This window comes from Bacillus rossius, chromosome 1 (assembly GCF_032445375.1).
Source record: "Bacillus rossius redtenbacheri isolate Brsri chromosome 1, Brsri_v3, whole genome shotgun sequence".
Lineage (NCBI taxonomy): Eukaryota > Metazoa > Arthropoda > Insecta > Phasmatodea > Bacillidae > Bacillus > Bacillus rossius.
In genome coordinates, this window is record NC_086330.1 from 283872648 (window position 1) to 283889232 (window position 16585).

At 33.0% G+C, this 16585-nt stretch overlaps 1 protein-coding gene across 8 annotated transcripts in view; it reads left to right on the forward strand.

Moving 5' to 3' along the window:
• LOC134527668 (tropomodulin) overlaps window positions 1–16585 on the forward strand; it is a 268206-nt gene that overhangs the window by 237002 nt on the left and 14619 nt on the right. For 5 of the 8 annotated variants that reach the window (XR_010074242.1, XM_063360547.1, XM_063360550.1 and 2 more), the window contains exon 7: window positions 10254–10401. Coding sequence is in view for 7 of the 8 variants with exons in the window: in XM_063360547.1 (XP_063216617.1) it covers window positions 10254–10401 (148 nt within the window). In the remaining variant the exon portion in view is untranslated. Of the gene's footprint in view, window positions 1–10253; window positions 10617–16585 lie in introns of those variants that run through there. The other 3 variants (XM_063360545.1, XM_063360551.1, XM_063360548.1) reach the window with 1 other exon arrangement.

The following is a 16585-nucleotide window of genomic DNA, read 5'->3' on the forward strand; positions in this document are numbered from 1 at the left end:
AAAGCTAGTGATAGTTTGTCTCAGCAGTACACACACCTCGCTATACAGTTTATGTAGATATGGGCGGTCTTGCTGAAATAGAACATTGAACTTCTCAAACCGTGGCAAAACTGCTTGGAGAAAAAGTAAATATAATTTTGCTGAATTTGAGTGCAGGGTTGATTTGATTTGTTTGACAGATTCCAGAGAACTCTCTTTCGGGTCAACCAAATCAAAATACTTGATCAAAGCTGGCCATTGTTCAAGTAAACAATTGACACATTGAAGCATGGCCAACCACCTGGTGAAAGAAGGCCGCAAAATTTTATGTTCATTCATTTCTAACAATTGTTGTATTTGCCTGTATTCATCTAGTCTTTTTCCTGATGTCTTGAAGTAAGAGTAGACATCTCTTGACAACTGTTTGCACACATTTGGTAATTCTGCACATGTGTGTGATGCAGCAAGATGAGAAACATGGCAAGTGCAGAGGAGAAACCAAACATTTCCTTGCTGTTCCGTAACTCTTGAGAGAACAGAGTTGAATATTCCAACCATGGCCTTTGCACCATCTGAAGACATTCCCAAACAGTTACTCCAAGGTATGTCATCTTCTTCGGAGGAGCTGTTCACAATATCAAATAGGTTTTCTCCAGTTGCTTTCCCTTCAATCGCCACAATTTTGTATAAACGTGTATCAACTTGCTGAACAGTATAAAATCTAGCCAAGATAACCATCTGTCTGTTAACTGTGATGTCGGTAGACTCATCAATTAACAGTGTGAAGAAAGTGTTTTTCATTGAACTAGCAGTTTCTTCTTCTTCACAAGAAGCTAGTGCCTGCTGAATTATCATGCTTGTTTTGGGGCGAAAACACCGAAAGTCTTTCGCAATGTTACTATCCGGGAACATCTTTGGCACCAATTTAGAGAACTTGTCACTTAAGCTTAATGACAAGTTATTTTCGCAAACAAAATTTGCCCAAAGTAGATCTGCATCAACACCCCCATTATTTTCCTTTGCCATAAAGTTTGTGAGCGACGAAGTTTGTTCCACACATTGTTGGTTTTTTTTGTGACTCTCCGTGTTACCATGGCGACGTAAATCTTTAAGTCCGCCGGTAGCAACACTCAGCACAGAATTTTATACTGTGCACTTTGCTTCATAATCACCACCACCCGGCTTTAACCACTTCAATTCTTGTTCCCAGTCCCTTTTGTAATGTTGTTTGGCCGCAACACATTCAGAAGACAATTTGCGTTTCTTTTCCATTGTAGGTTATAGGTGATTTACTACCGGTATTTATTTTCATTACACTGTCCACTTCCCATTACGAAAATCCAGTGTTTATGTGACGATCTTTCTAAACAAAACTATGTCATCAACAAAGAACACTCGGCTATGTTTAATACAGCATACCAAACGCACAAATAGTTGCAGCCTAAAAACTTATTTTCACTGTCGGCGACGTGCAAATGCATGCAACCGTAACTGAAAAGAGTGATGTGGCAACTATGGGCTAAGCGGCTAAGGCGCGAGCACATCTGGCAACGCTGTCTGCATTCTTGTTACTCTCTTTGGCTTGACCTTGAGCTCGCCTCCGCTCCAGTAGATAAAGAAGTTGTTGCGCTACGTCTGCATGCGACAAGGCACGTCAGCTGCATCTTCACTAGGCTACACTTGATTGTGAAGTTCATTACCATTTCTTTTATGTATGTGCGTTACAGTTTCTTAAACATTTAGCCGGTGTGCATTATTTTTATCTACACAGTGGAAAGTGTAAAACGAAATGCAAGACCTCGATACAAAATTTAATATTATTGATGCTTGCGAAGAGAGTTGTGAAAAGTTAAATGTGGTTTAACCTTAATTTGTTACTAAAACTTTTGACAAGATTACGTGCGTATGTTTGAACAAAGTTTTAGTAGTGCTGTAAAATTCATCTCTTTTTCGACATACAAAAAATTTTTCCCTAATACATAATTAGGTACTATAGAAAATGTTAAAATGTATGAAATATGCAGAAGGATAAAATTTTACTTTGGCATTTATTTCATGATGGTACGCATTACCGGTTTCTCATTTTTGGTTTGTATGTTTGTGACTGATGGCTTTGGGTACTCTCCGTTCTGTGCAGTCGGCTCGCTCGGCAGTCGGCATTCAACTTCTGACCTTGAATAGGATGGGCGCAGACGTCAAACGGTTGCTAGGCAACAGGCACCTCCCTCTCCCCCAATCGCACCACAACTTGTAAAGCTCAAGCTTGAAGCGATGGATCCCCCCACCCAACCCCACACACCACCACATTCCTTCCGCTGATTGATCTATCGCTGGTGCGGAAACGTCTGTTACGTAAACAAACAACAATAACCATTATTGGTACATATTAATTTATTTTTTATACGCGAGTAAATATTCGTAGTATTTCTTAAAAATCTGGATATCCGTAAAAACTGACAAAATCCGTATAATCGGCAGGCCTTCATTATTGCATGCACCCTCATCGCCATCATCACGCTCATCAGTTGGGGCTACAATGTCACCTCCAAAGTCTACCTTCTTAAAGCTGTTGACAATGATGGTTGGGTCCAACGAATCCCAAGAAGCCGCAAGAAAATGCAGTGCATCTAAAATAGACACTTGCTATGGTGGAGATTTTGATGTTGCGTGATTCTTCATTTTTGTTATTAGTTTGCACACCAGTCTCTTGCGGTAACACTGCTTTAGTACCTTGATCACACCATGATCTATGGGTTGCAGCACTGATATGGAGTTAGCAGGTAGAAACTGTATTCTCACATTTCTCAAGTTTGCTACATTCTTTGGATGGACAAGGCAGTGATCCATAAACACATTAATCTTTCTGTTCTTTACTCCCATTTTGGCATCCAGGGAGTGCAAATATTGTTTTAAAGATACCACAAGTAATCCATGCTGTTTTGTTTTTTGTGTTCATATATGGTAAATTTATCACATTTTTAAAACATCGTGCATATTTGGCCTTCCCAATTACAAAAAGTGGAAGCTTCTCTGACCCATCCATGTTGGCTCCCACACGAACAGTTAGCTCTGCTTACCTCCATGGCAAACCTCTTCTTTTAAAACAAATGTCTTGTCAGGCAGCCTTCATCATCATTGAAAATGTTTGATTCGTATTCATATAGAATTTGAGTCATTAATACTTTCCATGCATCTATTTATTCTGAAACCACACTCTCAGATTCTCCACTTATTGCTCGGTTCACAATGCCAGTCTTTTAAAGTCATACTACTCAATGAGATGTTTTGTGCACGTTACTGCTTAAATCATTCAAGCAATGGTTTTTCAATCTCTTGATATTTTCAACTCTCCCTTTTCTTTCATGTTGATGAAATATTGCCGGACTTGGAATATATTTTATCGAGTTTGGCAGCAGTGGTATTCAGTGTTGATGGTGGTATTCCCAGCTCTTTAGGATTGCCACTCATGGAATCTTGAGGTTGGAATTAACTTTGTTTATAATCTTTAACTTTTATTTTTAATGAAAACGCTTTGTGTTTAATCACACTCTTAGTTAACACCTTTTCTTTTTAATGAAAACGCTTTGTGTTTAATCACACTCTTAGTTAACACCATTATTATGAAACAAAGACTATGTATTGTATCACCTTTAAATTAACAAAAACCGTAACACCAGTGCAAGGCGGCACTAACGTAATGAGCGGAAAAAAAATAATAATAATACCACTATGCAAAAGATAGAGTGCAGGTGGTGCTGCAATCAACAAGTTACCCATATCGATAGTCAACTATGTGCACGGACTCTGTACGGTCATCAACCTAACCAAACATGATGCCAACCACCGCTGCACATAGGTGAGTTATTGATACCAATAATCGACTTTAGTGCGCACTCTGTACAGGCATCAACCTAACTAGCGCAATGTCAACCAGCGCTGGCTTCATTTTTATACGTGCTGCACAGCAGAGGCGGACATGGACAAATCGAGGTCATAATTTTGGAAAATTGTCCTAAAGAATATTGCATTTCAACTATTAAAAACCATAATTTTATACAGTAACCTAATTTTACAAGGAACTTCTTACACGGAAAATAATAACCCACGTCATATGGAGAAAATGGTGGGACAGAAATATTTGATCGTATGAGATGGGAAATCATATTGTGCGGGAATGTTTTAAATGAGTTTCACTGTATTAAGGATGTGCAAATATTCAAAAAATGAATAGTTGTGAATAGCAATTAATATACTATTCTCATTTGGTTGTTGAATATCAAAAATTAAAATTGTGAATATTTACAAGCACGTGTATTCAGTTTTTAGTGGTTCAAAGTGATATGTTTTTCACCTGAATTTTAATGTTGCCTTTACTAATACAGTCAAACCTCTATCTATAGTTTTTCAGGGGACCAACAAAAAAATTCAGTAGATGTGGACTTCACTTTTAGATTTTGAAAAAATATTTCAACCTCAAAATTAGTGTCAGAAATATATCAGTTACAGTAGAATACCGGTACAACGTACCTCATTATAAAGTATATTTCACTTTAACGTATTTTTTTTAAGTCCCCGCCAAAAATCGTATCTTCACCGTGCAAAATGGTTTCAGTTTAAAGTATCATATTTTCACTATAACGTATAAATTCTACTCGTAGCGTGGCATTACTACACCAAAATTTACTTAAACTGGTAAATAAATTTCCAGCTAAATGATTAATGTTGTAGAACAAACATACACAAATACCACCACAACGTATTATCTAACCTCTAAACCCTGAAAACAAAGTTACAAACAGTTGCGCGCACTACCATAGATTATACCATACGTAGTATGCGACGTGAGCAACACAACACCATTCGATACATCGAAACATGGAATTTTGAGAGTAGTATTAATTATTTAGACAATAGTGTTATGCTACGCTAATATACTGTTTGACGTCTGTGCCGGGATATTTTATTGTTATTGTTGAGTTTATTTTCAGGTTACGTTATTTAGACACCGCATTGTATTTGTGCTGCAAAATGAGATAAATGGAGATAAAAAGAAACGAAAGCAATTCACGCTTAAGGAAAAAGTGGAAATACTCAGAGAACTAGACAAAGGAAAAAAGCAAGTCGCAGTTGCGAAGACATAATATGAGATAGAACATTTAGTTCAACAGAGCATCATTCAAGCTCAAAAACAAACTGAAATAACACATTTTTTAAAAGTAACTAAACTTAAATTATACATACACACCAATGTTTAAACTGAAGTCAGATGTTGGCTAAAAAATAATGTATCTTACAATATCGCTATTTTTGTATTTTTTAATTTTTTTTTTTCTCTTTGTAAAGATGATATGTATGTATGTTTCAGTACTAAGTACTTTCAGTACTAAGTACAAAAACTTGAGGTCCCTGTAAGTACTTAGTACTGAGATTCCACTGTACTTGTCATTAAAGTTTAATCAATTGAAAAAAAATAAAAATGGAAGCATTTTACTTAATTCAATTTACACTTTTAAAAAAACATAGCCTATGCACAATAGACCTACAATTCAATTTCAATTTCTTCAATAATCCTAATTCGTTCATCAAGTGTTCTCACATGTTTACTATGCCGAGACATTTTAATCGCTCTAAAACGTTAATCTCACTTTTGCACTTTTTATTAAGTCAACATTCACGCACATGTAAAGTAAACACCGATCAGAATCAGGAAGTAACATGTGCCATAGATTAATTAGGATAGCATGCCCGAACAATGAAATACCGGCCTACATAAATGCGTTCACGATGCTGCACAGGAATCAATACATTTTCAACGCCACAGTGGACGCCATATTGGTTTCTTTGTACCTTATAAACGAGAGGTCTCAATGCTCAGTCATAATAAGGGACATGTTTATTCTTTAAGTGATTTTATATACGTACAATATGAAATGTTTTGTTTTTTACGTTACCATTTTAGCCGACATGAAAAAGTTTCGTACATAAATACAAGTCGATAGTGTGGCAACGTTTCGTGACGAGTTGATTTCATGGAAATATGGCACCAATGTTAGCCATCTACTGTTTGTTGACAGTTCACTCGTTGCTATTATAAAATGGCTGCAGATTTAAGGTGATTTTTACTACTTCTGTATACTGTCGTTACTGTTTTTATGATGGTTTCTTTCTACGAAATGGTTATTTCTGCAAAATCTTTATGGTTAAACGGTTATCTATTATAATTTATAGTGATGGAACCACATATTTTTAACGATCAATGCGGACAAAACGATCATTCATACATCGGTACCAGCGGACTTTTTTAACCTTAGTTGTATGGCAATTTTGCCGGGACCGTAGAAAGTATATGATAAACACAGACAATCGATACATACGAGTTCGATAGATAGAGGTTTGACTGTATATTCATCTTAACATGAACTGCAATGCATATTTAAACAGTTTATTCTGAGAATTAAAAAAAAATCTATGTTAATTAAATGAAATCACAGCACTAGGTTGGCTGCAGGAAATAATCACGACACTATTTCCAAATGAAACAGAACATTAGCAGAAATGCCAACACCTACGGTATTTTCTATGAATGTTTGCTTTTATTTGTAAAATGTTAAAATAAAATATTTAAAACATTTAATTTGAGTAAAATGTTTTCAATATTTCTTTTGATTAACACAGTTAATCACAAGGTATTGTCTGTCACCGCTGTTGGAGGTTACAATGAAATTTAATTTATAGTTTTTGCACAAATTCTTTTTGTATAACCATTTGGTATTTTGGTAACCAAATGGAAACAACGATAGTCTTAAATCTTTCATGTCGTCTTTATGTGTTAAAATTTGTACATGGTTTGCTATTACGTAAAAACCTTTATGAACTGAACCACAGCTTTTTCTAGTAGTTTCATTGATTACAGAGAAAAAAATCTATGAAAATCTGCCACAGTACATGGATCTTTATTTATGTGTATAGTCAGCCATTTTCCTTGAGTGCTGTGTAGGCCTAACCTCTGTTGTGTTCGTTAAAAACGTAAAAACGAAGATTTATATTTTTAAAATGAATTTCATCAAAGTTCATTATCATAAATGGATCCCAGGCAAAGTTTTGGAGAGTAAAATCCTAAGAATTTGAAACTTGACAAACCAAAAATGTATGTCTCGAAAAAATAGTGGAATTTTTTTCTTTTTTACCAGCAACAAGCAAATGGCAAAATGTTAAATGTGCAACATATGTTCTGAAAACTCCAGCAGGTAGTTAGTTTTAAATTATACTTTACACATTTTTTTAACATATTTTTGTAATTAAATATATTCAAGGGTACTATTTTTTTTTCATTTATTTCAATTCACTTGAAGTAAAATCCAACTATTTTGTTACTACAGTGAGGTGTAAGTTGATATAAAAAAAACAAATAAAAAAAAAGGTTTGCCATTATTTTAAACGTTGTCAATTTGTTTAGATGATTATTATAACACTTTTATTAAAAATAAAAATAAAACAATCTGGCACTGTGATGTCTAGTCTTTCAAATTAAAATTTCAAGAATGGCAAATCTTGCTTAGTCTTCTACCTGAAACTTTATCTGTGAATGTTGTTCATCCTGTTGTAATGCACCAAAGAAAAGTATGGCATCCATTCAACTTTAAAACTATTCACATTCATTTTGAAAATGTTACTATTTGATCAAAAAATATTTGACCACAAAAATCCACTATTTGCACACTCCTAATAAATATACAATATTCCAGGTAGTCTTTCATTTCAATTAATTTTTTATTCAGTTGTGTCTTGTATTCCTTGTTTTCTTATATTTAATTTTTTTAGATTTTTCACATAGTCTTACACTTCATGAATTCTTGTTTTCCACGAAGTCTTGTATCTCATGTCATATTATTAGGTCTGTGTGAATGTCAGTTTTTTAGTTCCAATCAAATACAAATACAAATACCAAATTATTCGCAAATACAAATATCAATTTTGAATAGTAAGAATGTTAGAATCCCACCAATTTTTTTTTTTTTTTTCACATCATGTAACAACTTCTGAAAAACTAGGCAAATAATGTTAATTGAAAGGTTGGGTAGGTTAAGTCAGCTACAATATTTATATGGAAAATGTTTGTTAATATTTAAATTTTAAAATAAAACATTGTGTTTTAATTACGCAGCTAATCTATCTTAACATAACGTAACCTAACCGAACCAAGCAACCTTCTATTTTAGTTCCTAATTGTCTTATTTTTCAGAACCTTTTACTCTACATGTTGATCCAGAAAATTTTTGCGAATGGCAAATTACCATGAAATCCAGTGCCATCCATTTCACAAAAACATTTTTTGTAATGCTGTATCCCCAAATAAAATGAGCTCATATTTACAGACCTGCCAACTCTCACGATTTTGGTGTGAGGCTCACGATTTTAAGGTCCATCTCACGCCCTCACACCAAAATAGTGTTTCCTCACGATTTTTCGGGGCCCCAAGATTCTGTTTGTAAAAGTTACAAAACAAGTTTTACGAAAGCTTACAGTAACGAGTTTCCATCAATACTCGAGTCACGTAAAGGAAGCAATTTTGAGTTTTGTAGCGTGTGCCGTGCTGATTTTTCTATCTCGCATAGTGGAAGAGGAGACATTGTGAAACATGTTGCTACAAACAAACACAACTAACACGTGAAGTGTATTACTTCCAATAAAAAAATTAATTTTGCTGTGAACAGTGATAATAGTGTTACACGAGCAGAATGTTATTTTATATCATTTTTAGTTGCAGCCCTGCATGATCACTACACGACAGCGCTAAATTATGTTCAACTAAATTAAATCTGCAACCTATAATTTGTTGAAATAAATTTTGAAGCAGAGATCATGTAACATATGTACAGGTATGTCACTTAAATTTTAAGATTCTCACTTGTTGTTTTTTTATATCTAACCTGTATTTATGGGCCTGAAAATTTTTATCGAGGACCTCATGATTTTTTAAATTTGAATGTTGGCAGGTCTGTATTTAATCCCTAGTTTTTCATGGGTTTTAGTTGTTAACGCAGTCATGGTTTTTTGGTTCAACAATATTATAAACACAATTTTTGCTAATTTTATCTGGAATGTTAAACCATTATTTACTTATATATATAGAATTTTTTTGAGTCTCAACGTCTGTTTTGTCATAGATACATACAGTAAGGAAGTTGTTACTGTGTCACATGGTGTTCGATCGATTGAAACTGTCAATTTATATGCCGTTGAAATTATGACGTTTACTTCTTTCAGTGGCCACCGCAATGGGAGTGTCCGTGTTTTGTGGTGTTGTAGTCCATGGTTGTTATTTTTGGTTTTATTTTTAAATTTTTTTTCCAGTTCTTGTGCCTGTGACCATGATATTTGGCATGGCAAAATGTATACAAAAAATATTTGGTTTTCAAGTTTGAAATGACAAATATGGCGTATTTTGAATCGTTCATATAATTTTTCCATTACTGGTTACCAAGGCAGTAGTGAAATACTCTTTGAATACTTGTTGCATATTTAAAACATAGTTTATTGTTATTGATTATGAAATCTGATTAAAGCATAAAAAAAGGTCTTTATATTTCACAAATGATTTAACTTCAACATTGAACATTGGTGTACCACAAACTTAAGTGATATGCTATGACAAATTTTCATTAGAAAATAATAATTATTATTTTCAAGTGTTAGTATTCAAGGTTCAGTTGAATATTTTATTGTTCATATTTGAAAATTTGAATATTTGCACAGGCAATGCATGTTCTATTTCGTCTTGTGTCCTAGGCCATCTTAAATTGAGGGAAGTACAGTACCTATTTGAATTTTAAGAATGCTCATCAGTGGTTACAAATTTTGGATTTTCTATTTCTGTAATGCATAGATGAAGCATTGATACTTAAGAACGTACACAATCATTTAATGATAGTATGAATTATGTTGTTTGTAAAGTTTTGGCAGACTATCAAATTAACAATTACTGCAATTTATGTTGAATACTTTATTTTATACAAATAACATATAATTAGTTTTCTACCTTTTTTTGGTTAAATTTTTATTAGGTTTGAAATGTTGTCAACACTTTTTTTTATAAAATGTTTTGTTTTTATTATAGTTTTATTTCTTTAACTAAATAAATGGTTGTCTTGAGGAATCATTGTGAATCGCTAATGTGTTGTTTGCGCTAACACTAAATATATTAACTTAGAATCTTTCCAAATTTGATTTGGAGAAGTTGTAACTGATGGGCGGTGTGGCTTGCGTCGGGGCAGAGGTCGCAGGTGCTGGGCAACAAGATCGAGATGGACATCACGTCGCTCGTTGAGCAGAACCCCACGCTACTCAGGCTCGGCCTGCACCTGGAGTACAACGATGCGCGCCACCGCATTGCTGCGCACCTGCAACGCAACATTGACAGGAGTGAGTATCTGTCCAGCTCCCCAGCGACTCTTCCCATCCTTCTCGCCGTGCCCGGCAAGGGTGCTCTCTGCAGCGCACCAGTGTGTTCACTGGGTCCAAGAATTGCTTCATTCCTGTAAAAGTTACATGATTCAGAAAATGTCAAACAAACTTCAACAAATAGGTATGTTTAAAGTAAAATAAATAAATAAATAAATAAACAAAATATTGAAAAATATTTTTGTGATATTAAAATTATCCTCTCACTGAATACAATCAACTCTCTTGTAACTCTGATTTCAATATCCCTGACTTTAGTTACTCTGACTATTTAGCAAACATTAAATTTCTTAAGTAACAAACAATGCTTATGATTATTTTGGATTTGTGAATTTTTGTAGGCAAAGTGTTCTTGTTTTTGGGGGGTTTTGATCCCAAGGAAAAGGGTTGCGTCGTAGAATCTACGTTATATTTTCAAAATTTATCCCATTTAAATAATTTTAATACTGCTGCTTACAGTATTGGTGACATACATTTGCACGCAGACCCTTAAAACATTTGTAAAGTCAAATAGAGCATGTTATGTAGGGATAAGATTATATGGTAAATTGTGATAAATGTGCAGAAATAACACACCATATAACACTGAAATGCAAGTTAGTACACCATAATGCACTGAAATGCAACAAAAAATCATGAAATTATTCAGTATATTTTATCAAAATTCATCTCATTAGAAAACATAATCTTTTGATTTATGAAATTCAATGAACGTAGATAAATAGCATGGAGTTAGTACCAAAATATATGTACTAAATAGATACGAAAAATGTTTTGCTTTTATATTGCAACTGTTATTAGTAACTAATTTTTACATTATGACAGGTACATTTTTAAATGCACATATTCTTGTTGTTTTATTTGTTTTGTTCCCAGTAGTTTGACATATTTATTACAAATCATTATTTTGTAATAAACCCTTAATGTATCCGTCAAAATGACACTATTTTGGTGAAGTAAGTATCACTAAACAAGTGACTGTCGTATTCGTTGAGGATTATGCTATCTTTATAAATAAACAGAGTTCATAAAATATAATAACAATAACCTGAAATTTCCTGTTTTAAAAACTAAATTGACTTAAAAATAAAACCATAAAATCTTTTCTCTGGTTATATAGCATAACTGTACTAAGGAATATGTCACAAGAAGCTGGGTTGGCAAGACGACTGCCACATTAATACAAAATGCTACAACCACGGGCATGTCGCTGAGTAAGTGAGGCTTCCTGCTTATACCAGGAAAACTCTAAGCATAGTGCATGTAAAAAAATTCTCTCCTTTACAGGTCTGCGATCATTCTAAAAAATTTGATATTCAAGATTAATTTGTTATTAGATACACCAGTGAAACACATTTATAAAAAATTTAGGTAAAAAAATGTAACATTCAAACCAAGAAGATTTATTGAGAGATGTGGATTTGTTTTTTTGTAGTATAGTACATACATGCTTTTTATATGCAACAAATAATCTTATATTATGATGATAAAATATTAATAATACTTAACTTTTATGTATGTAATATGTTGGATCAGCAAAACAATTTTTAAAAATTACATTTTTACGGATTTAAGAAAATGCATTGCTGGCTGTTTTATTTTCTTGTGCATTGTACATCACACTGTGATGGTTCCGTATGTGAATATATATATTCATTTTACTGTATTTTGCTTAAGTTTTTCTTGGAATCTTGTGAATAGTGTTAAAAACAAATTGATTTACTGTTTGTTTAATATGTTTGAATTTGATTGGAAAAATATTCAGTATTCATAAATAATTATTTTATATTTGATTCAAAATTTGACTAAGAAAAAACAGGATTGGCAGATGCCTACTCTCCTTGCAGTACAGCCTGTGCACAGAACCTACTAGGCAGAATGTGGGTTAGTAAAGTAGTACCGGTACTTAAAAGAACTATTATCAGGATGTCTACAATAAATGGTATTACGGAGTGGAAGTAATGCAACGTTAATTTCCAGCAGTGTTTTACTAATTTGCATTTTGTTTTTTTATGCCTCACTTCAGTTTATAACTATGTGATAAGGTCTTAGCTTTCTAGTATAAAAAATTTATGCATTCCTGCAAATAGTTGATCTATTTCATATTGTTTAATTTTTCTTAATATACATTAAAATACTCCTGTGATATAAAAATGTTTTTAAAAGTTCTAAATAAGTCGTGGAAGTGGTTAATCAAATAAATAAATAAATATGCACATGAATAAGCTGTTTCTAGGTAAAAAAATTTCCTTTGAGAAAAACTTAAAGAATCAAAAGGAGGCATCTTAGAATCAATGGTGTTTTATATTCAAGTAAATGTGGCACATTAAATCATTTGTAACTCATAATTGTCATAACTGCTCTAGCGTCTAGCCTATAGTAAGTTCATTTTAAACGTAAGTTTTTTAAAATCTACCTCTTGGATTGCCAACAGCGGATCGCATGCATGTTACAGGCCTGCCACCCTTACTTCCTTCCCACTCCTCCCATTCTAGGTTGAAAATAAGCTGCCTGCAGTTATTGAAACAGTTCTCTTCACGATGCCTCTCAAAAGAGTAGCATGAAAACTAAAAGTGTTTTTAAAAAAAGCTTGGGTTGAGCTTGTCTGTAGTAAGTGTGCGTGAAGGATTCTGGACTTGAGAAACATTATTTTTCGGGCTCACCAAAGATGAAGGCAAAGGTGGTGACTTACGTTAAAGTATGTTTTGGGAAAAAGAGTTTCAAGTAGAAAAGTTTTAAAGCCGCTGCATAATCAACATATTTAAGGAGGAGATGCCATCTTGGTTTTAATATTTTTTAGGCCATAAAATTTTTCTATTATTTTATTTTCAAAATATGTCTGTTATTGGAAAGCCGAAATGTAATAGTGACTGGATGCATTAGTAGTTTCCTCTGTGAAGCATTAGAATTTAGGTTTTAATTTTATGGTTTTATTTTCAGGCCAATTTAATTTTTAAAACAAAAGGTGTTATTAGTTTCAAACAAATTTTATTTTATTGATTTTTTAAGATGTCTGTGTATTAAATAGATAGAATATTATTAAACAAATATGACATGTAAATGTTCCATGATACTAATTTCACCAAAACAGTGTCATTTGGACTGATGCATGATGCACTATAATGATTTGTAATAAGCATAGAACAAATAAAATAAATCTTTTAAGTATTTTTGTGTTTGAAAAATTAGTAATAACAGTTGCAAAATTAAAAAGAAGTAAACATTTTCCAATTTTTTTTTTTTTTTTTTTTTTTTTTTTTTTTTTTTTTTTTTTTTTTTTTTTTTTACATAAAATGTGATACAAACTTCATGCTAAATAAATTCCTTTCATTGACTTTGATATTTAAAGATAATGTATTCATCTTGAGTTAAGTTATGATTGAAAATGCAGATTTGTTTCATAATTTTAATGGAATTTCGGTGCTTTGTGTTGTATTAACTTTAACTACTGGTTATATGGTGTATTGATATGCTTTTCAGTGTTATTTCAGTTTCATCGCAATTTACCGTATAATCTTGTCACTAGTGATAGTGTTTATAAACATTTTAATGTGTTCTATTGGCCTTAACGAAAGCAAATTTTCAATACTAAGTGATGTATAATTGTTATTGCATAAAAAGAAAAACTGTTAAAACGATTGTGTCATCTTACAATTTCAATTACTTCTCCTTAAGGCATTGTTCCAGAATTGTGCCAATAGCAACAATCTCCGGCGTTGCAGTGATTTGGACAGAACTGTTGCCACTCTGGCCAAGCACATGAATGTTGCTTCAGACAGGGAACAGCTTCATGTATTTGTTTCCCCAGCACGAAAACAGAGCAAGGCTCAGATTGTCCAATGACGCACAACTTTAAGAAGGGGGAGAAGAAAAGGGCATGTGCATGCGAGCGTGTCCAACAAATGAATGAGAAAAGAGCCCAGTGGTACGAATGAGGGAAGGATAGTGCACTCACATATATGTGTGTGTGTGTGCTGGTAACAGCTATGTTTTTACTAGTGATGGCTAGAATCGAATCTCTAATTTGAATCACAGATAGTACCCCTTGAATCGAATCTATGTCTCAAAGGTCAAAAATAAGATATTGTACAAGAAATATTTCTTTAAATGGTAGTTTCACAAAGTTTCGTGAATTAATAAATATAATTTTATTTAAATTATGTATTAAAAGTGCAATATCATGGAAGGAACGGTAGTCGAATAGGCACTAGGAAAAATACAAATGGACCCAGTATAGTTCAGAGTTACCTGTGTTGAATTTTTTGAAAGCTGACTGGCAACCTTGGCACGACCTTGCGAGCAGGCATCTGCCTCTGTCGGGTGCGTGGATGTGCTAAATTGATCAGTCTTGATGCAGGTTTGGAAAGCCTAGAAATGTCAAGGAATTTGAAAGTGGTCAGTTCAGCAAAGTTTATTTTTTTAAGTCTTTTCTTCGTGGTTACAGATTATCCTGCATTTGAAGAGAATGTGTATTTCCTTATTTTGGAATGTATGATAAAGAATTTAGATGCGATTAGCCACTTTTGTTTATTGTGGCAGTAATTTTTTTTGTTAGATTACATAAATTAATTTATTACATTAAAAGAGAAATTAAAAGCACTTACCCAAGCTACAAAAAAAAAGTTTCCTTAGCAAACTTTAAACTAATGATTCATATAACATGCTGATTTCCTTTTTAAAAAAAAATGTTTGTCATAGTAGTAGAACCCGTACGTTTACATAATTGTTTTGCAAAAATTTTAACTCACTTTACGTAGTAAACTTTCAACAAACATTTTCTTCATTTCTATAATTTTATAGAATACCAAATTCCACGATAGTGCCTCATTGACCCAGTCACAATTGTTTCATAAAGGTATAGTAGATTTGTAGCACAAGACTGATCCGTAAATAAAGTCAAATGCAGGAAATAAAATTTATTTTATTTTTGAAATGTCTGTGACGTTCGTATCGATTGTAGTTTTTGGCTATCAGCTCAAGATTAGAATCTTCAAAAATATTATTGTATCTACAATGATGTTTTCATGTTTCTAAATGATACACTCAAAAAATATCATTTTGAAACAAACTTGTTACAGCTCAAGGATAATTTAACCATGTGCATAGTTTTAGGGTACTATTAAAGCTGAACGTTTGTTCCCATTTGGTGCTAGAAAATGACAATTAAAGGTGTTTAGTAAAGTAACTATGTTTTATTTCAGTACAGTAGAGTTTTGATTAAACGAGTTAATGTGGACCACAGGCTCATGGAATAAGAGAAATCTTTGATAACCCATATATTATAAGATTGTCTTGGCTTTCAGTTAGACCAGTTGTATCATTTTTCAAGGTTATGTTTTTCCAGCTTTTCTTCAGCGTAGATTCTTTAACGTCACTCCATGATTCGCCCAATGAGTAAATCTCATCTTTTAGGTGAATTTTCTTTTGGCTTTTGACAACATGTAGCACATTTTGTAGGTCTTTAAGCAAATTTTTCAACAGTCTTTGCGCTTCATTTCGGTTTGGATAATACGGAACCTCGTTAATCGAAGCTCAGTTATTCGAGGTCCTGCTGTAGTTGAATATTTTTGAAAGCTAGTTAACATTCCTTCAGTTTAGAGATAAGTTATCACTTTAGAGAAATATTTGTGTACTTAAAATTTTGACAGTGGTGGCTACTTGTGTAGCTCTTAATAAATGGTTGCTAGTGCTATTTGCTTTCACTGTGCTGTATTTTAATAAGTGAAAACTTAATGTGTTTGATAAAAAGAAACACATACATTTTTGTCTTTAAAAAAGTTTTTGGAATACTTCATTTCAAATACAGAAGATGGAAATGCAATCCAAAATGCAAGATGTTGAAAGTCAGCAGATGCCTTCATTCTTTATGTTTTTTGTCCTATGTAATTTATAAATGAGTATTTGAAAATGTTTTCTATTTAGCTTTCTGTGTCTCACATTCTTTTGTGAGCAGTTAATAGTTGATATGATTTTTGCCAAACATAAGAAAATTTAATTTGGTGCTTTTCAGCATGTTTAGGTTTAGTATTAATGAAAGTTTTTTTTTTTAAATCAGTACAATGTTAATCCTTTTTTTTCAGTAGCAGTGACAATATTGTACAAATGTTTTGTATAGCTAATGTTCTCTTACTCCTGATCGTCACAT